The 26,071-nt window shown below is 36.8% G+C and overlaps 2 protein-coding genes across 2 annotated transcripts in view; one reads left to right on the forward strand and one right to left on the reverse strand.

Moving 5' to 3' along the window:
- The window catches only part of LCP1 (lymphocyte cytosolic protein 1), a 93,168-nt gene extending 78,068 nt beyond the window's left edge, over positions 1–15,100 (reverse strand). Inside the window, exon 1 of the mRNA XM_081046621.1 lies at positions 14,957–15,100. The gene's annotated coding sequence lies outside the window, so the exon portion shown is untranslated. The remainder of the gene's footprint in view (positions 1–14,956) is intronic.
- Positions 15,101–16,191: 1,091 nt separating this feature from the next.
- LOC308496842 (leucine-rich repeat-containing protein 63-like) overlaps positions 16,192–26,071 on the forward strand; it is a gene marked incomplete at both ends in the record, with an annotated part of 68,300 nt that continues 58,420 nt past the window's right edge. Inside the window, 4 exons of the mRNA XM_081046642.1 lie at positions 16,192–16,282; positions 23,700–23,845; positions 24,086–24,365; positions 24,830–24,898. Of these exons, the coding sequence (XP_080902768.1) occupies positions 16,192–16,282; positions 23,700–23,845; positions 24,086–24,365; positions 24,830–24,898 (586 nt within the window). The remainder of the gene's footprint in view (positions 16,283–23,699; positions 23,846–24,085; positions 24,366–24,829; positions 24,899–26,071) is intronic.

Raw genomic sequence — 26,071 nt, forward strand, 5'->3', positions numbered from 1 at the left:
CCATTGATGGACACCCAGGCTGCCTCTATGTCTTGGCTATTGTAAACAATGCTGCAATGAACATATGGAGGCACAGGTCTCCTCAAAGTAGCATTTGGGCTTCTTCAGATAAATATCCACAAGTGGATTACTGGGTCCTGCTTTGTCTCTTGTTATAGCCTTTGTTTTAGTCAATTTTGTCTGATATAAGTATTGCTATCTCAGCTTTTTTTTTCCATTTCCATTTTCATGAGATAACTCTTTCCATTCCTTTACTTTCAGTCTGTGTCTTTCAAACTGAAGTGAGTCTCTTGTAAGCAGCATATGTAAGGGTTTTGTATTCTTATCCATTCAGCTATCTTATGTTTATGATTGGAGCATTTAACCCATTTACATTTAAATTAATGGTTGATAGATGTAGTTATTGGTATTTTATTATTCATATTTTAATTTTTCCCCCCATCTTAAAGAAGTCCCTCTAACATTCCTTGTAATACTGGTTTGGTGGTGATGAAATCCTTTAGCTTGTTCTTATCTGGGAAGCTCTTTATCTGTCCTTCTTTTTAAATGGTAGGTTTGCTGGGTAGAGTAATATTGGTTGAAGGTCCTAACTTTTCATCACTTTGAATATTTCCTGACAATCCCTTCTGGCCTGCAAAGTTTCTGTTAAGAAATCAGCTGACAGTCTTATGGGAGCTCCCTTATAAGTTATCAGTTGCTTTTCTCTTGCTGCTCTTAGGATTCTCTCATTGTCTTCAACCTTTGCCACTTTAATTATAATGTGTCTTGGTGTGGGCCTCTTTGGGTTCATCTTGCTTGGGACTCTCTGCACTTCTTGAGCTTGTATGTCTATTTCCTTTGCCAGCTTAGGAAAGTTTTCAGTCATTATTTCTTCAAATACATTCTCAGTCTCTTGCTTTCTTCTTCACCTTCTGGTATCCCTATAATGCAAATGCTGTTATGTTTGATGTTCTCCCAGAGGTCTCCTAAGCTATCCTTTTCTTGAAAAAAAATTTTTTTTTTCCTTTTGCTGTTCTAGTTGGTTGTTTTCTGCTACCATGTCTTCCAAATTACTGATTCAATCCTCTGCTTCTTCTAGACTGCTGGTGATTCCTTCTAGTGCATTCTTCATTTTAGTTATTGTATTTTTCACTTTGGCTGGTTCTTTTGTATGGTTTCCATGTCCTATTTTATGCGTGCTATCTCTTTGTTGAAGTTCTCACTAAGTTCCTTGAGCATTGTAACCAGTGCTTTTAACTCTGTATCTGGTAGGTTGCTTGCCTCCATTTTATTTAGTTCTTTTTCTGGAGTTTTCCCCTATTCTCTCATTTGGGCTGTATTTCTTTATTTCCTCATCTGGGAGCCTCTCTGTGTTTCTATGCAGTAGGTAGATCTGCTACATCTCCCAGTCTTGCCAGGTGGTCTTATGTAGTAGGTGCCCTGTGGGGCCCAGTGACAGTTTCCATGGTTTTCTGTGCTGAGTGCTCTAACAGTGTCCCTTGTGTGGGTTGTGTGTGTCCTCCTGTTATATTTGAACTTTGATTGCTATTGGCATGTCAGTGGGTGGGACTGACACTCAGGCTGACTGGCTGTAAGGTTTGGTCATATCCACAGCTTATGGGCTGCTGTTTGGGGGGCTTACCACATGGAGCATGATTCACCCCAGCAGGCTTTGGTGCCTGTTGAGACTGTCTTTTGGGTATGCCACTCGTGGGGCTAATTGGGTGGTGCTCTGCTCTGGTCTGAAGCTAACCTCCAAGTAGGTTGGTTCTGGGGCCTCTTGGGAAGGGCTCTGATGCAGGCCTAGGTCACCCACTGCCTGTGACTGGCCAGGGAGTACCTGGTAGGAGCCACAAAATGATCCATGTTGCTGCCTGTGCTGGACCTAGAGTCGCATGGGAAAGGCCATGTTGTGAAATGAGGATGTCTCCCACCAGTACTGGGCCTGGGGTAGCTCCACAAAAAGCCAGGACATACCAAGGCCTGCTGCCATTTGCCAGCTCCTCTAAGGTTCAGCTGTTCACAAGATGAAGCAAGCACAACATTTATCTACTCTTCCATCTTGGATCTCATGTACATTCTTTTGAAGGGAAGAAGGGTAATGTGGAATTGAAATTCTAAGTAGGGAAAGCCTTACTGAGAAAGGGAAGAAGGGTAATGTGGAATTGAAATTCTAAGTAGGAAAAGCCTTACTGAGAAAGCGACACTTAAATGTAAACATGAAGGAAGTGTGGGCTGACAGTGAAAGAGTAGAAGTGGATCAAGCCCTTCAGATACCTGGGGTACGAAAATTCTAGAATGAAAGAACAAGTACAAAGACTCTGAGGGAAAGTTATGTGTGTCATTTTTAAGACCAATGTGATATGGCAAAGAAAAAGGGGTAGATTAGTGGCAGATGAGGTCAGAGAGGCTTGATCACACTGTTGGCTGTTACAATAAGTAGAAGTGATTGCAGTGAAGGTGAGCTAATCAGAGGGGTTACAAGATTTGACATATGTTTTAAAAGGATCCTTCTGACTGCTGTGTCATAATTAAACCAAAGGACAGTAAAGCCAAGTGCAGTGTAACCAATTGGGAGACTGTTGAAATAATTTAGGTCAGAGACAATGATCGCTTAGACTAAAGTCTTAGCACTGGAGATGGGAAGAAGTCATAATATTCTGTGTATATTTTGATAGAGTTGAAAGGATTTTCTGACAGATATGTTTTTTTTTTTTTTGCATATAAGAAAGTGAAAAGTTAAGTGTGAAATCAAGGCCTCTGGCCTGAAGCAATGAAAGGATGGAGTTGGCATCAACTGATGAGAAGACTAGGTGAAGGGCAGGCTTGGGGGATGAGAATAGCAAGAGTTCAGTGCCTACTAAGGATCCAATTGCAAAACATTCAATAGACAGTTGGATATTGCATCTGGGGGTTTACACTGTGTGCTTAAATTTGAAGTTATAAGCATATTGATGATATGTAAAGCTGTGAGTTTGGATGAAATCACCTAGAGAGTGAACGTGGATAAAGAAGAGAAGAGGTCCAAGCTCTGAGCTTTGGGGTACTTCAATACAAAAGGTTAGGAAAATGAAGAGGGCCAACAAACTTTACTATGAAAGAATTCTCAGAGCAGTGGGGGAAAAACAGGTAGGTGATTAAGATGACTTAGAGGCTTAGTGAAGATAGATCTCAAGTTGAGAGGTGGGATCAACCTCTGAAAAGCTGCTGAAAGTCATAAGATAAGGATAGAGGACAAACGTACCACTGGGTATAGAAACGTGGAGGCCATTAGTAATCATGTAAGAGCAGTTTGGTGAAGGAGTGGGGCAAAGGTCCCATTAAAGTGGTTTTCTAAAAGAATGGAAGGGGAGAAATTGGAGACAGCAACTATGATGTGTGATCAAAGAATACAGTGAGTGTTTAAATAAAAAAAAATTTACAGCAAAAGACACATTGCCATTAATCCCCTTCAAAATACTCCCTCTTGCTTCGAACACTCTTATCCTGTCATTACTACCACTTTCTGAAGCAGTTCTGGAAGTCCTCTTTCGTGAGAGTCTTTAGTTGTGCTGTTGTGGCTGCCTTGATGTCCTGAATTGATGTCCTGATTCCCGGAATTATCAAGTAAAGAGAAAGGGGGAAAATATATATGTATAGTGCAATAGACAGAGGGAAAATTTGTTGGGGCAATTTTCTTAAATAGATGAGAGGATGAACTCTAGTAAACAAGTGAAGGGCTTGGCCTTAGGAGCAGGGACAGCTCATCCACTAAGGTAGGAGAGAAAGCAGAGTATATGGTCACAAGTGCTAGAAGGCAGGCTTGTGGAAATTCTTCTGATTGCCCCTATTTTCACAATGAATGAGTTTTGGGAAGGAACTATGGAAGGGTTGCAGAGAAAGGAGAGTGTATTAAATAGTTGTCTAGGAGTTTGGAAGACTGAATTCTTTAAGGGCATACGGTATGATAACTGAGCAACATTCAAGGCTCATTCAAGTGATTACATTCATATGTATGTGTATATATATATATGTGTGTATATATATATACACACACACACATCTGTATGTATATATATATATATATATATATATATATATATATATAATTACTTTTCATTTGAAAATAATTTCAGAATTACAAAAAAGAAAAATTCCAAAATAGTTCAAAGAATCCCCAATCCCCACCTGTCCTTCATCCAAATTTCCCAAATGTTAACACCTAGTTAATGATAGTACAATTGTCAATATCAGGAAATGCTTCTTAAATTCATTTTTGTCACTATAAACTTATATACAAGTGTACTTGAAAATAGCCTTCTGAAATCTAAACTATTCATAAGAAGAAAAGAGGCTCTAGATTTTCATTCATCCATCCAATTTACTGGACCAATATCTGGTCCAAATCCTGAACCTGGTATGTGCTATAGGTGACAGAGAAAATAAAAGATGTGTCAAATATCTAATTAAAACATTTCAGGCACTGAATGGTAAGTCAAAGTTTTTCACAAACAAAATTGAAAATATGATTAAATATTCTGAACTTCTGATATAGATGTTCCTAATTAAAACTTTTTCTTACAAAACAATCTTAAACTACGCTGTGGCTTCAGCTATATGCTTTCAAAAAAAAAAAAAAAAAATGGAGGCCTGAAGTGAGGTGGAAAAAATACTAGGTCACAAGTCGAGATCCTGGATCTAAATACGGCCGAGTTTCTAGTAAATGTGGCCAGATCAAGTCAGTATAGCAAGGTGGTTAAGAGTACATGCTCTGGAGTGACAAAGCCTTGGGTTCCAAACCTGGTTCCTGGGTGTATGGTCTTTGTGACTTTGCACAAGCATCTTAATCCCACTAAGCTTGTTTCTTCATCGAAATGGGAAAAGTAAACAGCACTCACATCCTAGCATAGCTACACGGCATAGATGAGGAAGAGGCAAAGAAAGTGCTTAGCATAACGGCTAATACACTGCATATGCACCCAAAATGCTAGTACTCATGTTTAATAGTTTTTATTATAGTTACTATTATTATTAGTCATCTTTCCATGCTTATGAAGGGCATCAACTAGACAATTTCTCTGATATGAATAAGTATCTGGAAAAATGATCCCAGACTTCCAGAGTTGTCTTTAACTATTTCAACTACATCAGCAAACATAAAACTTGATATAACGCAGTTAGATCCTAACTATAAATCCAAAATTAGCTTAAAAATTGAATTTAAATCAAAACAACAATAACAACAAAATCAAATTAAGCATTTTAATGAGGATAGTGGTGATTTTTCTGGAAATTAATCGCCCTTTGTTCTGTGAGCAGGTGTTGCTTCCTTGAGGCTAGGTTTCCTGCTCACATATGCACTGTATTCTGCAGCAACTCAATTCTCCCACTTCGCTTCCTTTGAACTACTGGAGCCTTTAGTGTCATCATTTAGCCTTCACTTTGCACAAATGTATGATTTATTTGGAGCTGGTTCATTTCTCCCTTGAAAATTGAAGGAGTAAATTGGCCTGAAATCCAGATTCACTGCTTTATGCAGATCTTGTAGATTTCCAGGTCCAAATCTTTCAGTGGCTCTGGGGGCAATCAAAATCCTGACATTTAAATTCCTCCTAGACTTACATTTGCAGCCTTACCTGCACAACTTCTTCTCTAGTCAAACTAGGGTACCTGCTGCCATAGACTAAATGTGAAATCTAACCCCCAATGTGATGATATTTGGAGGTGGGGCACTTGGGAAATAATTAGGTCATAAGGGTAGAACCCCCATGAATGGGATTAGTGCCCTGATGAAAGAAACCCCAGGGAGATTCCTTGCCCCTTCTGACACAGTAAGAAGATAGCTATCTATGAAATAGGAAACAGGCCCTCCCCAGGCACTGAATCTGCCAGTGCCTTGATGCCAGCCTCCAGAACTGTTTATTAGGCACCCAGTCTCTGGTATTTTTGTTATAGCAGCCAGAATAGTTTAAGGCACCTACTAAACATGCTTTCAGAATTTGTTGCGGTTTTCTTTAAGTCCAAGTACACAACAATTTTGATAAATATTTTTTATGTACTAAAGAGAATGTGTGTGCTCTCTTTATTGGATACAGGTATCCGTATATGTCTATCAGATCAAGCTTATTAATTGGGCTATTCAAATTTTCCATATCCTTCATAATCTTTTGTTTGCTTGATCTCTTAGTTTCTGAGAGACATGTATGTTTTAAAATCCCCATTTTAGAAGTGGATTTATTTATTTAGAAGTGGTATTATTTATCAATAATACCTCCTTGTAATTTTGTCAATTTTTGTTTCATGTATTTAGAAGTTATGCTGTTGATATAGTCTTATGTTGGCATATCATCTTGATGAATCACTTCTTTGCATCCTTAAAAAAAATGAGTGCATGAGAGTCTACTTTGTCCAGGATTAATATATTGTTTGCCCAGCCTTTTGGCCAATTTCCATGACACTTGACTGGCCAGGGTGTGGATTTTCTACTTTCAGAGAAAGGGTCTTAGTTTTGAGGTTCTCAACTTTATTCATGGTGTTCTGATTCAGTTCTCTGCCTGCTTCAGATTGGAAAACTCAACTCCATTTCCTATGTAGGTGGTACAAAACCAGTGCCCGGCCACTAAAAAAAGCCCATGTCAAATTAGATACCCTGGTGGACTACCGTGGCTTCACCTCAAGTTTACTTCATTGCCATTAATCTTTTTTGTTTCCAATACCTAGGATTTTCCTTCCTGTTAATCTCAGCTACATATTTTATCAGGTATTTCTAGGTATTTGGAGTAAAGAAGAGGCTGTCCACATCGGCATTGGTAATCACACAGAAAATCCTAGCATCAATTTCTAACCAACTATACAAACTACACACGCTCAAATGTAAAACAACTTTATAATTGTATATAATATATACACACACACACACACACACACACACACACATATATATACATGTATAAGTATATATATATATGTACATATATATATATATATATATATATATATATATATATATATATATACATTCCATGCTAGTATAATTTAGCAGCAAAGAAATATAATAATAGTCATGATTGTGGCATTTTCTTTATACGATCAGGTCCTAAATTATCATTAAGAAAAATAATGGTTGACATTTATTGAGCATTTTCAATACTCCAGGCACTGTAAGGACATTCTCATTTAATTTTCACAATTCTATATAGTATAGTTGTCAATATTGTTCCAATTTTACAGATGTGGACATTAAAGCTTAAAGGGTTGAATAACTTGATTAAAATCATACAACTAGTAAATGGTGAAGCCAGGACTCAAACTGTGTCTGTTTGGCTTTAGGCTCCAAATATATAAACACTTTATATCTCATGTTAAATAGCATAGGTAGGCAAACTGGTATATTAGGTATCCATACTATACAAACATCCCTTAAAAATCACTAAAGGGGAACAATAAACACTACAATGTAAAAATAGGCAAGAGACTAAGATAAGTCATTTATAATAGAATACATTCAGTAATAAACAGAGGAAAAGATATTTAAGCTCATTAATAATCATCAAACACTAATTAAAATAAGGTGCTATTTTCTATCTAGCATAGTAGTGATCAAAAAATTGATTAATTCCCAGGGTCCATTAGAGAAATAAACACTCTACACACAGCTGGTGGGAGCTTAAATTAGGATTTCCAGAAGATAAATAGGGACTATTTTATTTCAAAGCTTTGAAATGTTTATGCCACCTGGAAAACAATTCTCATATTTTTGAGAGAAACAATAAGGTTATAAAACAGCAACAGAATAGAATATTTTTAAAGTTAAATAAAATAAAATATACACATGTGTATGTTATTTGTATATAAATAAAATGCTTTTAATTATATACATTATATCAAAATATTGACAATAGTTATCTCTGTATGAAATTTTTCTTCTCTTTTTTATCTGTATAATTGATTTTTCTAAAATTAACATGTATTAATTTCATGACCCCTAGTTCAGTATTTTTTTGACAATACCTGGACAGACTGTAAAAGCAAGGTTCTGAGCCTGTAAAATCAAAGGGTGGGATTAGAAAGAGTAAGGGGATCTAACACTTTCCCATAGGATATTTGAGATAAAATCTCTAGTAGAAAAAACTATGTCACCAAATAATTAGATAATATAATCTCTTTCAATAAAAATTATATATATAAATTATATACAAAGATAATACATATATATAAATAATAATTACATGTATATATAATTTTGGAATGTCACACTCCCAGACATTTGGGATAGGGAAGAAGATAGAGAATATATTTACTTTCTACACTTCTGTATTACTTTTTCCCAACAAGTACTAATTACTGTAATGAAAACACTCAATTAAAAATACGAAGATTGGAGGAGGAGCTGATTAAAATCCATAAAGCATAAGCGTGGTTTTGTTCATTAAATCATAGGAATACCAAACTCAAGTGCTTCCATCCACCAAAGCTTACCAGATATTACTGAATGGCAAATAAAATTACCCAGTCTAGTACTTAAAATAGTTAATAGACATTGTTACTCCAAGATTGGTATATGTGAAAAATATTATCACATTCAGTAATTATTTTGATATACTTACAGCTAATTGATCAATAACAGCTCATGAATGTTAATTAGTAATAGAACCATAGAGCCTAAATACTGAAAGAAACTTAAAGGTGAGGAAACTGAGGTTCACAGAGGTTAGCCAACTGAGGCTAGACAGTTTCCTGAATCCCAGTTCAGTTTTAGAAACGTTTTAGATTGATAACACCGATGATAACAATCCCAACTATTCTCTTGGATCTTCCTTTGAAGACTTAGGATGGAGCTATCCTGGAGTGACTCAATAATGACAATTCTTATGTAAATTTCATAATCACACATTTGGAGAAATACACCCATTGTTTAAAAACAAAAACAAAAATAAAAAAAACAGTAGAAAACTTGCTGGGAAAAAGGTTAATACCGAAGGGGAGAAAGTAAATACATTCTCTATCTTCTTCCCAATCACAAATGTTTTGGGGTGTGACCTTCCAAATTATAGACAGGGCAGTTTAATGTTTCAGGAGACAGGACCTTGATCTTATCTGTAATTAGGGCTGTGTGACCACCCCTTCTTGTGCTTCACCCTGACTGCATTAAAAGTCTGTCCCTTCTACTTCAGAGAGGTATTGCGAGGTACCTGGAAGAAAGGTACCTGGTAATTTTTGTGGGGTGTTTCTAAAGAGTAGAAGTCGTTTGGTGAAGGTTGAGAGGTCAAGCAGGAGGTAAAGTCCTGCTTCCATTTCAGCCAGAGCCCTTCCCTCTGTAGTTCCTTTATCCTCCAGCCAGAATAAGTCAATAACTCGTATGGAAATTTTGACCTCTTAAAATCCACACCTCCACTACTGTAGGAAGTTCTTAAAGCATTTGATGCTCTAATACTTCTACATCTTACAGATAACATTTCTCTCTGAAAATGATTGAAAATAAGCACATATAAACGACATACATGTATTTAGAAACATTCTGGGCGAAGTCTGTGGTGTGGGTCTAAAACTCACAGCTGTTCTAATTCATCACAGCTCATCTTACGTCTCACAGTACAAGATTAGCGAAACCGGCCTTTCTGGTTCCTAACTAAATAATTTCTACTAAGCCAATGGTGGCAAGCTGGATTTGTTACCCTCATAGTTCCACTTTCAGTCACTGTGGTCTATCACGTTAGCTCCTCACTAGCCCCATTAGTGCCATCTCCTTTACCTTCACTGGAGACGTCAAGAGTCTCACAAATATATACTAAGAACAACCACGGAGTGAATGTGCAAAATGAGATGCTTTTTCTCCTCCCAAGTGGGATCACCGGGGTAAGGTGATACACCAAGTTACAAATCCTCTGGAAGCAATCCTTTTTAATACTGTGAGTCTGGGTTTGGGAAATGGAGGGGCTAGTAAGAAGGGAATGTTTTGGTTTCCTTAGCTCCTGCTGAAAGAAGTTGTGAATAGAGGTGTCTCCTTATGGGTCTGATTCTGGGTGGGTTGGGAAGTGATGGGGTTTATGGGGTTCCTGGAGAAGTATAAGGAAGGTACCCCACCTGCAATTGCATATAAGGTTTCCATGACTCATTCAATGAGAAACAGGAGCACTGATTAGATCTCATCTAGTTTGGTGGTATGCATGCAACTCTCTTATTAATTTGCAGAGCATTTTCTTTGAAGCTAGTCTTAAACAGAACCATATTAATGTGTCAAACAGATAAAAGTGTAGCTGCTCTGCTTGGAATTGCAATGGAGAGAAAAATAAAGCCCATCATCTGTCTTCCCATGAATCCTGAATAGAGTTGGACTCCATAGCCTCTTCCCTTGGAGGGTATTACTTCACCTGGAATAACTGGCAGAGGAAATGAAGGAGCTTTCTGCATACCACCAAGGCAGGTAACTACCTGCTGGGCGAGGAGAGAAACAATGGCCTTCAATTTATTAATTTCAACCCTGATAAAATCTCTGACATCAAAACTTAAGAGTGGGGGTTTGAGGTTGTTATAAATCTTGAAGGACTCTCAAAAGTATATTAAACTCACTATGTGATACTGAAGCATAAGTTCTGGTTCTATATGTCCAGTTGTGGTGTAAGAAATGCAAGTTCTTCATCAACAATATAGCTCACCATTTCATGTCCAGGCAATCTGTGCTCTTCCCTACCCTCAGTTCCCACACAATTTTAGCCTCATTACACTTAAAAATAAAACATATACTTAATTAGAACTGTGAGCATAAAGCGGAATGACAGGTTTGAAGAGCAAATCCATCCTATTTACTGTTTAAGGTCATATATTGCTATTTGCCTCAGAATGAAGAGTAAGTCAGTATAAAGAATCTCTGCTCACCTATGGTTCTAAACACTACTTTTTTTTTTTGGAGGACTGACAGAAGGCATGTAGCTCATACACCTCAGGGGCATGGAACATGTCCCTTATAAGTTTAGGACTAAATCCTAGCCGGTCCCAAAGACTCAGTAGATTCATCTCCCGAAGTCTGGTGTGCACATTAGAAAAAACCTGAGAAAGATGGTATGCTTTTGGAACACCTTTCTTTCTAGCCATTCAAAGGAGGGTCACATGGCAACCCTTTGGCCTCTTCCACCTTTGTTAGGCTCTCCAGCTGCATCAAGGACACTGAGAACAAAGCAGCTTTCATCCTTGGGTCAATGGTTGAAATTCAGCATGGATTCAGTCCAGCTCAGTCAATGCTAACAGCAGCTCACGAACTCAATTCACGTGAAGGATGAGTCAAGGCCTCCTTACTTACATCACTGTACTTGTACTCTTTCAGGCACAAGCTGTCCCACAGGTGCTCTGCGGCCCAGAAGGATATATGATCAGTGACAGAATGTAGGAAACTGCCTAGAGCACGACACTTGTTTGACAACCTGAAAGCTGCAGACTAGGTTCTTCAATCTACTGGAGACATAAACAGAGTGTGATATTTTGTGGATAAATGCCCAGGATTCACCCTCTAGTCCTCCATACCAAACACTTTGGATAACATCAACTGTTGTCACTCAAAGCAGCGACACTGCAGATAGAAAACCTGGGCCATATGTTTTCTAACAACTAGCATCTAATGAAAACTCATCTATGACCGACAAGAAACTAAATCCTTGATGCAGATTCTCTTTAAATCCTCACAATACCCTGAGTTAGGTACCATTTTACTCCAACTATACAAGTGAGGAAACCACAGGGGCTTAGAGAGGTTAAGCAACTTGTCCAAGGGCACAGAGCTGACAAGTGGCAGTCAGGGATCTGAGCCCAGCCAAGCTGAGCTATGTGAGGCTGCCTTTGATTGAAATTTGATACAGATACCAGAATTGTCAATTAATGTGGGAATTGTGGAGTAAGATAAAACATAAAATCAATACTTAGAACAATGCCTTCCACATAGTAAGTAACTAATAATGACATTTCATCATTCATAGCTTAGTCAACCTAACATTAAGGAAACAATATTATTATCTTTTTTTGGAGAAGTTACACAAACACACAATATCTAGTATCAGTTGGCTACAGACAAACAGTCTAATAAGATCACTGAAGCTAAGAAAACATAAGATTGTTTCTGAGTATTTGGGGTAGTGTGAATAAATAACACTTTTCTACCCAAACAACATAATTAAAAACATTCTTTAAATGTTAACATTTTTAAAAACCTCAAGTATTTATAATTATAGATAAGGAAATGCTTTGAAAATGATTTGCAATTTTATTTCAATGTCTAAAATTATAAGCCTCAAATGAATCTTTATAAGTTGTTTTAACAGAGTTTCAAATTTAGGACCTACCAAAGTACCTTGTGCCTAGTAGGTCTCCAATAAAATCATTCTGGAATTCATGAATATGCTCTTAAAAACAGATAGGCATTGTCCTTTCGTTAAGTTTGGGAGCTTTTTTTTTTTTTTTTAATTCTATTATGCAGGTTGCATGACATTTCCTTATTAGTAATGGTTTTTTTGAAAGGAATCCAAGGATCACTCTCTAGTTCAAACAAAGGAAATAACTATCAACCTGAAAGACAAAAAAAAATAATAAACTGGCTAAAAAGTAATTAAGAACAGAAATAAAGTTTTTGCACTTGCATATAAAAGGTAAAAAGTAAAGCGGCTTCTTCAAAATATCCTTATTAACCTTTAAGAAAATATAAAACTGTTCTCTACGCAGCAGAATGAAAACACACGAAATAAATGTATACATTTAAGCCATTATGCTGGTGAAAAGTAAAGACATTTCCCAGTGTATATAATTACATGATCAGGTAAATTCAGAACAAGAACATATGTCTTTTAGTGCCCTGGGTTACCATAGGGACTCAAAAATAACTATTCATTTCTTAAAAGAACTTCTAAAAACTAATATGAGCTTAAAAATACAAACTATTCCAGCTATATCCACAATGTAAAATTTGTATTAAATCTGCACTGACCCCACTGCTTAGTAAATCTCTGTTCTGTTTTAAAACAAATAAACAAATGAGTGAGAGATACATGGAAAACTGTGAAGATTTCTAGCAACAATTTCTATACAATTCCAACAGAGCTGTGTCCTTTTGAACAACAGTGAATCTGAGATTCCCCACTATTTAGGAAAATCAATAGCATTACTTGTGGAGTACCTAAGGTTGCTTTTGCATAAGGCTTTTTATCTCATTTCAGCAACATAATAAAAACAAAAACAAAAACGCCATATGTATATCCTTGGTGCTCACTATTTCCCTGGGCTACTTAACACAATCTGCTGAAAAAGTGAAAGAATTGTGGTTCAGTTTGACGAGCTTTATCACAGGTTCTGCCAATTGCAAAGCTAAAGGGACAAATAAGTAGGCTGATTGTACAGTACATAAGGTAAAATAGACCCTTAAAATCAAAGAGGGAGCTATATTATTTAAAGAGACATGATTAATTTTTTAAAAAGGACAACAGTAAATTGAGGTAGTAATATTTTCAAAAATAGTAAAAAATAAGTTAACTTAAAACAATAATACAATCCATATTGAGTGTGATTTATTCCTTCCAAATCCAGCCTTTATTTGTACATCATGTCCATAGGTGAAGCATGTTAAATGTGTTAGAATAACCGACATATACACACCAAGTCCTGAATTTTCATAACAATGATCTCATTTGCCTAAATAGTGCCAATAGAAACAGTAAGTAGTAGAAAATAAAATATTCACACCTAAGGAGGTTACATATTAAACAGCCCTAGGTTCTGCCTGTTACATGCTAGAAGAAATCTGCAGGGAATAAAGCCTGATGCCTGATTCCATGTGTGACAAAGCATTTTTAGAAAAAGATTGATAAGCATACTGCCTTGATTTTGACAACTCAATACTAAGCATAAGTTTTAAAGGCCAAGCACTGGTCAGTAAAACTGAATGCCAGTAGTTCTTTTTCATGGTTCAAACAACTTTTAAGAGCAATGGAACCTGACTCAATTTATATATTGGAACACACACATTTTTTTAAGCTTAAAAATATAAACAGTTTTCACACTTACAAAATATGCACAACATATATTTCTTGAGACAAAACCTAGCAACCAGATTTGCCCATTGTCAACTTTCCTCTTTCTGAGAAGCTAAGACACAGGCAAAAATGGATTAAATTCCTGGTTTGAGGAGATAGTCTAATTGGAACACAGTAATCTTACAAGAAAAGAAACCATATGCTAATATTCTGAGGGAAAACAAGGTGCGTAATATTTCCCAGAATCTGATAAAATACTTTTTCACTTTTTCATTGATTGTTTTAAAATGTATGCTTACTGTTAAGGAAAAAAAGGAAGATTTGGTTAGGGAGTAAATCTTGAAAGATCCCAAAAGCTATACAGAAGTTTCTCGTCTTACAACACTTGTTACTAAAGTCTCTACACTTGCACTTAATAAAACAGACACAGGGGAGAAAAAAAAAAACACAAGACTAGAAGTAAGCTCCATCTACTTTACTTTCTGAGTTAGGATTTACACATCTAATCAGTTCTTTCAAGCATTGCGAGACCTCAACTCTGCAGAGAAACATGAGCATACATGCAAATACACACAATGTATTACTGGTCACTGTACGTACAGGCTCATCAACACCACGACAGACAAGTAACAGTACGAAAATCAGAACAAATGACTCTGACAGTGAGAAATGGGTTTCTTTCAAAGTCTCGCTTGGATCCTTAATTCCTCTACTCCTACACAATTCCTTTTCATCCAGTAACTTTAAAGGATCAGAAAGACAAAACAGTTTGCATTAAAAGAAAAGAAAGAAAACAGATGTTCTTTTCGGGGGCACTGCAAAATCAGCAACAGGACCGGCTGCGCCCAAGTACAGCATTAAAAAAGGCCAGCCCAGACCTTAGATACCCGATTTAAGCAAGGTGTAATCGAGAAGAGTAAATAAATAATAGTGGTCATTGTCATTAAGAATAAAATAGTAATAACAATTGTCACCACGGGGTTCCGTACAGCAGCTGCACGTGGAGCGGACTTCTCCTCCAGCCCCAACAGCCCACAGCCTCCCCAGAAGCCCCACACTGGGGCTGAGAAAGGCGACCCGGCTCCACGCGCGGACTCCTCGGGCACGCGCCCCGCCCCACTCCACCCTCCCCTTCCAGCGCCTGCGCGTTCAGGGGGGCAGAGTGGATGTACCGGCGTCCGGTTGCTAGGGCCTGCCTCTTTAGCCTCTGGCCGCACCCTCCCTGGGGGTGAGGCTGGCCTTGGGGCTTTCTTTCTGGACAGCAACCGCCGGCAGACGCAAGACCTCACTGGACCTATATACTTTGTTACCTAAGTTCCGAGGAAAAGGAGACCAAAGAGGAAAAGCCGGTTGTTTTGAGGAGTCCATCGTTTCCAAGCACTTCTTAGACAATACGGAAGGAAAATCTCCGTAATCAAGTGGGACGTACGACCAGGGAACATACCTTGAGCCCTTGTGAGCACAGTTATCTTTTGGGGAAGAAAACAGCCCATTTTTTGCAGTTCCAAAGCATTTCCTTCTAAACTGTCAACGGAGTTGCCCTGAGAACTAAGCGCACATTTTTGGGGTCTATCTCCTGACATCATTCCTAAACAGTACTAATTGGGATAGAGATCCCAGAAAAATCTCGTTCTACTAAAGAGCATCTTATTTTGGATTAAATAGTTATGGCACGACTGTAGTGGTTGAAATTTAAAATAAGTAATTATTGCAGATAGAAAACACCTTAGGTATTAGTTAGATATTATGGGTCTTCAGAGACTATCACGGGGGAACTTCCTCATCTTTTTGACCAAAACCTTTTTCCATATTTATGAAGTGATAACATTTTGGAGGTAAAAAAATAAATGAGCGTCATTTCCACTGTTCTGTAGAATCAGTATTTACAATCTGAAAGAACACTGGAAGATTGAACTTTATAAGTATAAACTTTATACTAACATGGGAAATTTTATAATGATCCTGGTTGGTAATAGCATACATATTTTAAAATTCTGTATTAATTTTAAACCTAAATTTTGCCTGGATTACTTTTAGAAGTTTTAAACCTCTTTTTCTTTTATAGGAATTCTGCTTGGACTCGGTAGAGCCTTAGCACAGAATGATTTTCATTAAAATGCAATCTAGGTTCAAATGAATTCTTTTTCAGCAACAATTCAAACATTCAAAAGCTTTTCAACTCTTGACTAATAGCTGTGAAAAACAATGCTTGTTATTAATTAAAATGCCAAACCACCCAAAACTACTACTTCTTCGAAGACCTTTACCTCCCAAACTTCCTAAGCTGCCTTTGCATAAGAAGAAAGTCCAGACAGGTATGTATATTAATCAGATATGTTATTAACTTTATTTTTCATAGGAAGTTCTCAATCTGCACAGCTCAGGATCACAATAGTTAAAGACACTAATAACTATTAGGTTGGTGCAAAAGTCATCGCGGTTTGAAAGGTTAAAAGCAATTGCAAAAACTGCGATGACTTTTGCACCAACCTAATAGTAACTGACAAATGTTTGTCGTAAGATGATAGCATCCAATTCATTTCTACAGGTACAGTTGATTCTCATTATTTGTGGATTCTGTAGGGATAAATTTACATAACTGCTAAAATTTATTTGTAATCGCCAAATCAGTACATTGTTTTGTATTCTCTCTTTTTAACTCACCAACATATCATAAAGAACATTTCAGAGTATTATATAGAGCTCTTTCTCACTCCTTTTATGATAGGTGAAACTGTGTGCAGGACAAGGGTATATATAACTCTCAGTCATGCTGGATATGCCCAAGACAGTGAAAATACATATGTTCCCAGCTCAGGCACTTTCTGCCTTCTTGCTTCAGTTCTCATACTGTAAAAAACTGTCCTTTTCCTGGTCTATTTAATGCCATGTTTTTTGAATATTTGTGCTTTGTGTTGGTGATTTCGCGGCCTAAAATGTCCCATAAGTACAATGCTGAAGTGCAATCTACTCTTCCCCTAAGCACAAGAAGGCTCTAACATGTCTTACAGAGAAAAATATGTGTGTTAGATGAGCTTCCTTCAGGCATGAAATACAGTGTTGTTGGCCGTCAGTTCAGTGTTAATGAATCAACAATATATATTAAATAAGGTGTCTTTATATAGAAACATATATAAAACAAGATTATGCATTGATTGGCCCATAATGTTGAGACCAGAGGCTTGCCAGAACCTAACCCTGTAGTTTCCCTAGAAGCCATGGCTCAGTGTTGGATAATTCCGTGTTCACTCAAACTTTATAGAACTGCTGCAAATAACAAGAATTGACTATTTATGAGCACAGTGCTAGGGACTAGAGATACAATAGTGAGCAGAATGACTCTGCCAATCCTCTTCACTAGTTACCCGCCGGTAGGATCAAATAATTATATAAGTAAATGTAAAACTGCCCTATGATAATTTCAAGCGCTATGAGGTAAAGATGAGCCACTTTTATAACTATAACTTTGTATAATACCTTAATCCTCTTTCTGTATATGGTATGTGTATCTATTGTCTCCTTACTTATAAGCAATGATAAAATTAGCATATTTCCTCTTCTTTCCCATTTTTAGTCTCTTCTATCTGATTTTAGCTGATTAGATTACTTATTTTAGTGTCAACATTTATACTGTTAAAGTGTGCCTAGTCTATAACTTGATTTACAATGTTAAATTATTACCTTTTGATCTATGGCTGTTAAACATGTTTAAATCAACACACCTTTGCTACCTCCAATTTCCTCTCTCACTTTCCCTACCAACTTTTGTTATACCATGTCTACATTTCTATAATGTTCTACATTTCTACATTTACACAAAGTTCTGTAATAATAATATCCACAGTTATGTAGATTTACCGCTCACTACCAGTTTTTTTGGTTGTAGTTTTTCCATTCATCTTTTGGTAGAAATTTATGTTCTAAGACAGAGTTGCTCACTATTGACATTTTGGACTGGATAATTCTTTTTTTGTGAGGAGCTCCTCTGCTTTTGGTGCCTTGGAGATTCTATGACCTTGACTATTATTAATCCTATGTCTCCAAAGGCTCTTGGCAGAGTGCTGTGCAGATAGTAGGTGTTCAAAATATTTGTTGAATGAATTAATACTTAAAATGACTGAAGCATAATTTATAAAAATGAATATTCAAACACTGAAATAAAACCTTGAAATAAATACCTAAAATTTACATACAATGCTAAATGCCATAGGGAATTAATGACACAAAATTATCTGGTTCCTGATGTTCAGCACCTTTCAAGACCCTCGATTAAGCTTTAAAGATGAGCTACACATAAAATAAGAACCTTAACTAGCAGTACAAAGCAGAATAGAATTTATGTCCAATTGATAGTAGACAGTAGTAGTTCATAAATGTGAGAAAGCACTGGGGGCAAGAATGGGGCTTGAACTAAGACATGAGGAATTAGGAAAAGTGGAATGAAATATGTTTAACTGTAGAGGAGACCTGTGTAGTTTATGACGGCAAAGGAAAGTTTATTGGAAAAGTAGAAATTTAATGTACTAGGAAAAGAAAGAAATCATGGGGAAATGTGTCAAAAAATAAGGAAGTATGGACTTGAGAAGACAGATATCATCTTCATTGGGAAGATATGTCTAAATACCTCTTCCCTCTTCCCCCACTCAGAGTGTCTTCCTTTATGCTCCCATAGTATCCCATACTTACCCCTATTGAGCACTTCTCATTTTCTAGTATAACTGTTTACCTGCCTAGTTTCTATATTGAATTGTGAGATCTTTGATCATAGCAAGGTTAGTGCTATACCCTCAGCACTGTGTGTACAGCTGGCACATGGTTGGTGTTAAATGTTTGTTGAGTCAATTAATAAGAACTGTAAGTGTAGATTGTATTAATCAAGAAAGATGGATTGCAGGAGGTTTAAGGTAGACTTCAAAATAATAAAATGATTTAAATTGGTTAGTAATAGAAGGTATTACACACAGTATGATCAACATAAGAAATGAAGTTATAAATGGGCAGTGTGGCCTTTGTGATTGTCACTTATAATTTGAGTACATAAGGATTCTCATTGGAAAGTAACACGTCATCACACAGTAAGGTTAGGTGAAGTGGGTCCAGGTCACACAGATTTTTATATACCAAGAAATCTGAATTATCGTTAATACAATTCAAACAATTTGGTAAAAACACTCTAAGGCTGTGTCAGAAAATCAAGGGGAAAATTAAGTCAATATAGACTAGGATGATGGCAGTTAAAACCCCCAGGGAAAATCTGGGGCGTTTAGATCACTTAACTATGAGAGAAGAAGGTTAAAATGCAATAGCCTATGTGAAAGCACTTTTTAAACTATAAAACCACTCTACATTTGTAAGATATTAAAATACCTGTAATACTTCTCACTTGGCCCACAATTATTTCCTGAGTTGCAACAACCTGGAACAGTGCAAAATGCCCTAGAATGGGAGTCCAGGAACAGGAATTCTGGTCTCTGCTCCAGACTAATGTGATCTATGGCTTTAGCAACTCATTAAGTCAGTGGGTCTCTGCTTTCTATTCTGAAACAGTGGAACTTAATTAGATCACTGATTTTCAATCTTTGTCTCCACTGTAAACCAAATGAGGATGAATACAAATCCATCAGAACAACAGGTCACTTCTTCAGTGATTCTCAGGGTGGAAAAGGAAAGAGAGCATGACCTCGTAAAGTGGGTGGGGAGTGGGGAATGGAAAGAGATGGGGAATTGGAGGCTTTGGAGTTGACATAGATAATTTGAATAAAGCCTGGAGGTGATTGATTTGTATGTGTTAAATATGAGGAACAAGGGAGGAGAGGTCGAGTAGACTGAAAAATGACCCCTCAGAAGACACTGACATCTTAATCTCTGGAAACTGTGAATATTATCTTAATAATTTTTCTTGTTCTCAAGTGTGCTCTGTTTAAAATTAATGTATCTACTCCAATTTTCTTCTGATAACTGTTAGTATAGTATATCTTTCTCTACCCTTTACTTCTTTTTTTTTTTTTAAGATTTTATTTGGGAAGGGGAACAGGACTTTATTGGGGAACAGTGTGTACTTCCAGGCCTTTCTTCCAAGTAAAGTTGTCCTTTCAGTCTTAGTTGTGGAGGGCGCAGCTCAGCTGCAGGTCCAGTTGCCATTGTTAATTGCAGAGGGCACAGCCCACCATCCCTGGGGGGAGTCGAAACCGGCAACCTTGTGGTTGAGAGGACACGCTCCAACCAACTGAGCCATCCGGGAGGCAGCTCAGCTCAAGGTGCCATGTTCAATCTTAGTTGCAGGGGGCGGAGCCCACCATCCCTTGCGGGACTCAAAGAATTGAGCTGGCAACCTTGTGGTTGAGAACCCACTGGCCCATGTGGGAACCAAACCGGCAGCCTTTGGAGTTAAGAGCATGAAGCTCTAACTTTTTTCTTTTTCTTTTTTTTTTTTTTTTTTTGTTGTTGTTGTTGGGGCTCCTAGCGGTGTTCTGAAATTTACACACACACACACACACACACACACACACACACACACAGACATACACACAGACACACACACACACACACACACAGACACACACACCGGGCCACCCCTTTACCCTTTACTTTTAATCTGTCTTTTTATATTTAAAGTAAGTTTCTTTTAGATAAGATATAGTTGGGTCTTGTTTTTTATCTACTCTGACCGTTTTTTGTCTTTTAATTGGTGTACTTAAACCATTCACATTTTAATAAATTATTGACATTCTTGGATTAATATCTGCCACATTTATAAAGTTTCTATTCATTCCAGTTGTTTTGCTTCTTCTTTAAAATCCTCCCTTATTTTTGCGTGTCTTCTGGGTCATTTGCGTGTTTTAATGGGTCATTTTTAGAGTATAACATAGGAGAAAATGTAGGTGACCTTGGGTTTGGCAATGAGTTTTTAAATATGACACCAAAAGAACAATCTATGAAAGAAAAAAACATCATGCTAAGTTGCATTTCATTAAAATTAAAAACTTCCCTGTGAAAGACATTTAAACAATAAGACAAGCCATGCCCTGGGAGGAAATATTTGCAAAATAAATATCTGATAAAGGACTTGCATCCAAAATAAAGAAAGAACTGTTAAACTCAACAATAAGAAAACAACGCGATTAAAAAGTGGGCTAAAGATCTGAACAAACACCTCACCAAAGAAGATATTCAGAGGCCAAATAAGCATGTAAAAAAATGCTCAACATCATACTTGGATGTCATTATGAAATTGCAAATTAAAACAGTAAGATAACCCCTGCAGACCTATTATAAGAGCTAAAATCCAAAACACTGACAACACCAAATGCTGGAGAGGAGCAAGAGGAACTCTCATTCGTTGCTGGCAAGAATGCAAAGGGCAACCACTTTTAAAGACAGTTTGGTAGTTTTGTACAAAGCTAAACATACTCTTACCGTACAATCCAGCAATTGAACTCATAGATATTTATTTACTCCATTGAGATGAAAACCTATGTCCACACAAAAACCTGCACATGTGTATTTATATCAACAACTTTATTCATAATTGCTCCAAACTGGAAGCAATTCAATAGGTGAAGGATAAACAAACTGTGGTACATCCACACCATGTAATTTTATTTAGTGATGAGAAGAAATGAGCTATCATGCCATATAAAGACATAGAGGAATGTTAACTGCAAATTGCTAAGTGAAAGAAGCCAGATGAAAAGGCTACAATACTGTAGGATGCCAATTAAAATGGAATTCTGGAAAGGCAAAATTTTTTTAAATCAGTGGTTGCCAGAGATTCAGGGTGAGGGGAATGACAGAGGATTTTGAGGGTGGTGAAATTATTTTGTATTATACTGTAATGGTGAATGCATGACATTATGCATTTGTCAAAACCTATAGGACTGTACAACACAACGACTGAGTTTTTTAAGTCAATTATAGACTTCAATCAATTATATATCAACATTGATTCATTAATTATAATAAAAGTACCACACAAATGCCAGATGTTCATTGATGGAATTGTGTGCAATAGGGGGGGATATATGGTAATTGTACTATCTTGTTCATCTTTTTTACATATCTAAAACGGTTCTAAAATAAAGTCTACTAATTTAAAAACAGTTACAGAATAAATAAAGGGAAATAACAAACAACAGAGATTAAAGGAGAGGAAGTCAAACTAATGAGTGTAAACCACTTCAGTTTGCCAATGAAAGGAAGGATAAAAGTGGTAGGATGGTGGTTGGAAGGAATTCTGGAGTCTATTTTTGCTCAGTATCATGTTTTGTTTCAACATGGGAGAGAAAAAACTGAAGGTAGTGGTGTAATCATTGTATTGAATGAGCTCACTTTGATTAGTTCCATATAAGCAGGAAGCAATCATTATTCTTCTGCTACTACTCTTCAAACTCACAGGGCGCACATCCCTCTCCTAAGGCTTTTCTAGTCACTTCAATCTATTAGCCTTTTCTCATTTTCAGATAATAAGCAATTAGTCCAATCTAAATCAATACTTTCATCTAGTATGGAATCAAACCTAGTTTCTTTTCTCAGCTCAGTCTAGGTCTACTAATTTTTAGACAAGCCAAGGGAAACAGAGTCATGGTAATTTCTTCCACTTTGTTCTTTTACTTCTCTTCTCCAACTCATTATAGTTTCTGGCTCCTCGATAGATGGGACTAGGAGAGGCAAAGTGTTAAGGAGTTAAGAATGAAGATAAGAATCAGGTATCAGTCTCTGTACCCCCCTGAAAGGGCTGGAAATACCGATCAAGTAGTTTCAAGGATTCTCTTGTTGAAACACAGCACTGAGTGAGCCAATCCTTTTTTGCTGCTCTGTAGGTATCAGTAGGGGAAGTAGGTAGGGGAGCTGTGAGATGTTATTTTCTCCTTGTGGCATGCACTCCTCTTCTCTATGCATGGTTTTCTGAGAATCCATCTCACTTGGATTGAGGTGGGGGGAAATTATCCTCCTCCACCCACCATGGAGAGGGAAAGATCAGAGAAACATACAGCATTCCAATAGCGCTATTCAGAACAAATCCTCTCTTTGAACCCAGATCAATCTCTAGCCATCTCTTATATGTAGGCAACAAGGTGGGTGAGCATCGGACTTGTTTTCATTAGAATACAGAGGTCTTCATCATTTATCGTACTCAACTGAGACAATAGAAAACAGATGTCAATTAACACTCTGTCACATAGGAAAGAGAAAGTATATATAATGTAATGAGGTATCTAAAAATGCAGGCATAGTGCATTTTCTTGTTACCTAAATGAACTTGTGGTACCCTGTAGCCAGTATCAGAATGTTATCATGTTCAAAAGATACATGGGTCTGACATCTGGCTTTGAAAAGAAATGTACTTTTTGCTCAGAGAAGTTATCAAATAAGGAAGAGATGATGATAAACAGCAAATGTTCATCAAAATTATTTTTACCCATCCATATTGCCAGAGTTTTAGTGACAACTGTTCAAAAATCTCCTTTTATAATCTCTTTTCTCCATCAATTCTGTTTTTATTTCAATTTAGCCTCTTCACTTCTTCAATTGTTCATTCAAACTTTATCTCAGTCAGCTAAACAAGAGTTCTGATATCTGAGTGAGTATATACAGAAACAATTTTAGAAGGTGAGAGAAGGGAGAGTGAATAAAAATATATTTTAAAAAAACTGTGAATGGTAAGACATTATAGTTTTGTCCCTGACACCTTGATAAATGTAATCTAATTGTGCTTTTTTTTTTCTGGTCTAGCCAAGACTGGTAAAATTCTACAAGTAAAGTTTGCTCAAGATGAAACCACTTTAATTCAAAGAGATAAAACAAGTTTTCCTGATGTTGTTTCAAGAAATCAATCACAAACCATTGTCACTATCCAAAATGTCTCTCTTGATCATCACGTACAAGAAAGAGTGACTACTATTTCAACATCTCCAAAACCATCTAAGACTATCTATTGGAAAATTCCAGAGACTGCTACTGGTTGCATATTTTTTCCAAGTTGTCTTTCAGCTTCCAGTCGAGTTTTTGGGAGAGAAACAAACCAAATGAAAAGATTAAGAAAATCAAAAGAGGCATCAAAAATAAAAAATATTTCTGTTGAGAACATGCTAAAAGACATTCTTATTCTTTCCTCACAGATCTCCAAATCTTCAAGTGTTCCTTCCCCAGTTATCACTCCCAAACTCAAGGAAGTTATTCACTCTGAGTATCTACTTTTACCAAAGAGCAGGACCTATACCTTTACGCAAGCTCTGATAGATTTAAATGCAAAAAGACCAAGACATCTTCCAAGTATTAAGCCTGTTCAAGCAAAACCACAGCAGTTTCACCATTTACAACAAAATATTAATCATTTTCCTGCTATTTTTATGTCAGCACCAATTTTACCAAGAAAACCTAAAAGACAATCGGAGATAGGTAAATCCATTCTGAACCTGGTCTATAATAATGGGGACAAGTAGAGCAAAGGGAAGAGAAGGCATGCAAGCAAATGGTGCCTACCCACCTCGGGTTTGCAGAGTGGGATGGTGCGGTCATTCTTTGCCGATACATTTAATATATGGGCCAGAATGCAGTAACAGAAGCCCTGATCTTACAGGTCTGCCAAGGCCAAATTAGGTATTCTACCCAGATGGTGGTAGTAGGAACCAGATAAGGGAGTTCAAAGAATCAGAAAATCTAATATAAAGGAGCAATGAGAATGAAAGTATTTTAGATGAACTCTAGAAGCAGAATGCCAATGCTGAGGGATGCCTTTATGGGAAGATTTCCACGGATAATTCCAATTCATTAAAAGATGAATAATTATAATGAAATCATAATAGCCTCAACATGAATTTTCACAAGTATCCAAAGGTTGTTCCTTTTTCTCTTTTTTCTAGAAACTCGTGTAACAGAAAATGAAAATCTAGAAAGTGTTCCAAGGCGAAGCATGCCAACACTACGGGAAGGTAAGTGTTCTGTATCATTCTTTTAAACTTGTACTTAAGATTATCTCTCTGTAAAAGTATTCATGATTTTGTCTGTTTGTGTTGTATGTAATTCATACATATGTCTCACCTCATTTTCAGTTTCTTAAGCCGTTGACTCAGCAACTACTTTTTAGTTATGACTATAAACCAGACTTTGTACTAATGTTGGGAATATACAAGCTGGAGTATTCTCACTCTGAGTGGGGCAGATAGACATGCGATAATGAGAGCTAACTACTTACCGTGTGCCAGGCACTGTTCTAAGTGTTTTGATCTTAGTTACCTAGCAGAAATAAATAAAAATTTATTTTCAAAAATCACATCATTCTAGATCTCGCATTATTTGTATAAACAATTTTAAAAAATACGGTGTGTAGTAAACAATTCACAATTCCCAGGCATACAAAGAGAAAGACAAAATAAATGAACACTAGCAGGAACAGTAAGCAGTAGAAACATACCCATAGAAATTATAGGTATTAGAATTACTAGCTACATTTTAAAATAACCCAATGACTTCTGGTTCTGTCCAAGATTGAGTAGCTTATATTGGACAAGCCCTTTCACCAACATCATATATTAATTCTGCCCAAAATATATAAAATATATTTTGAAGGTATTGGACAGTAACCATTACAAACATGATTTGAGTGGCTATGATCCTTGAAATAAGGGAAGCTCATGAGTTAGCTCTGCATTTACCTTGGCTTTTGCCAGGGGGCATTTGTAGTTTTGGAGAATAAATTTCCAAGTAGAAAGTGATAGTATTACTGGATTGAGGAGATAACAGTCAGACTTTAGGACTGCCAATATAGCTGGGACTCCAGGGGCAAAATCTCAGAGCGGAGAGAAGTGCAGCCAAATATCTGCATACAGCCCTCCTTAAGGATGTTGGCTGATTCCTAAGCTGTGCACGTATAAGATAATACTCTAAGAAATATAGCAGAAAACATCAACTGAAATGTTAAGGAATTGAACATAGATTTTCACAGTTGCACAGAAGACAGTTATTAAAGTTCAAGCTCTGCCAAAGTGAAGGGGTCTTGGTAAAAACCCTGTGCTTTCAGTTGAAGACCCAGAGAACCCATGACTTAGGAATAAGAATGATGTTCTAGAGAAAGGACAAAAAATAGATTATACCAAACAAAGCTC

Source organism: Rhinolophus hipposideros (assembly GCF_964194185.1).
Source record: "Rhinolophus hipposideros genome assembly, chromosome: 4".
In the NCBI taxonomy this organism is placed as follows: domain Eukaryota; kingdom Metazoa; phylum Chordata; class Mammalia; order Chiroptera; family Rhinolophidae; genus Rhinolophus; species Rhinolophus hipposideros.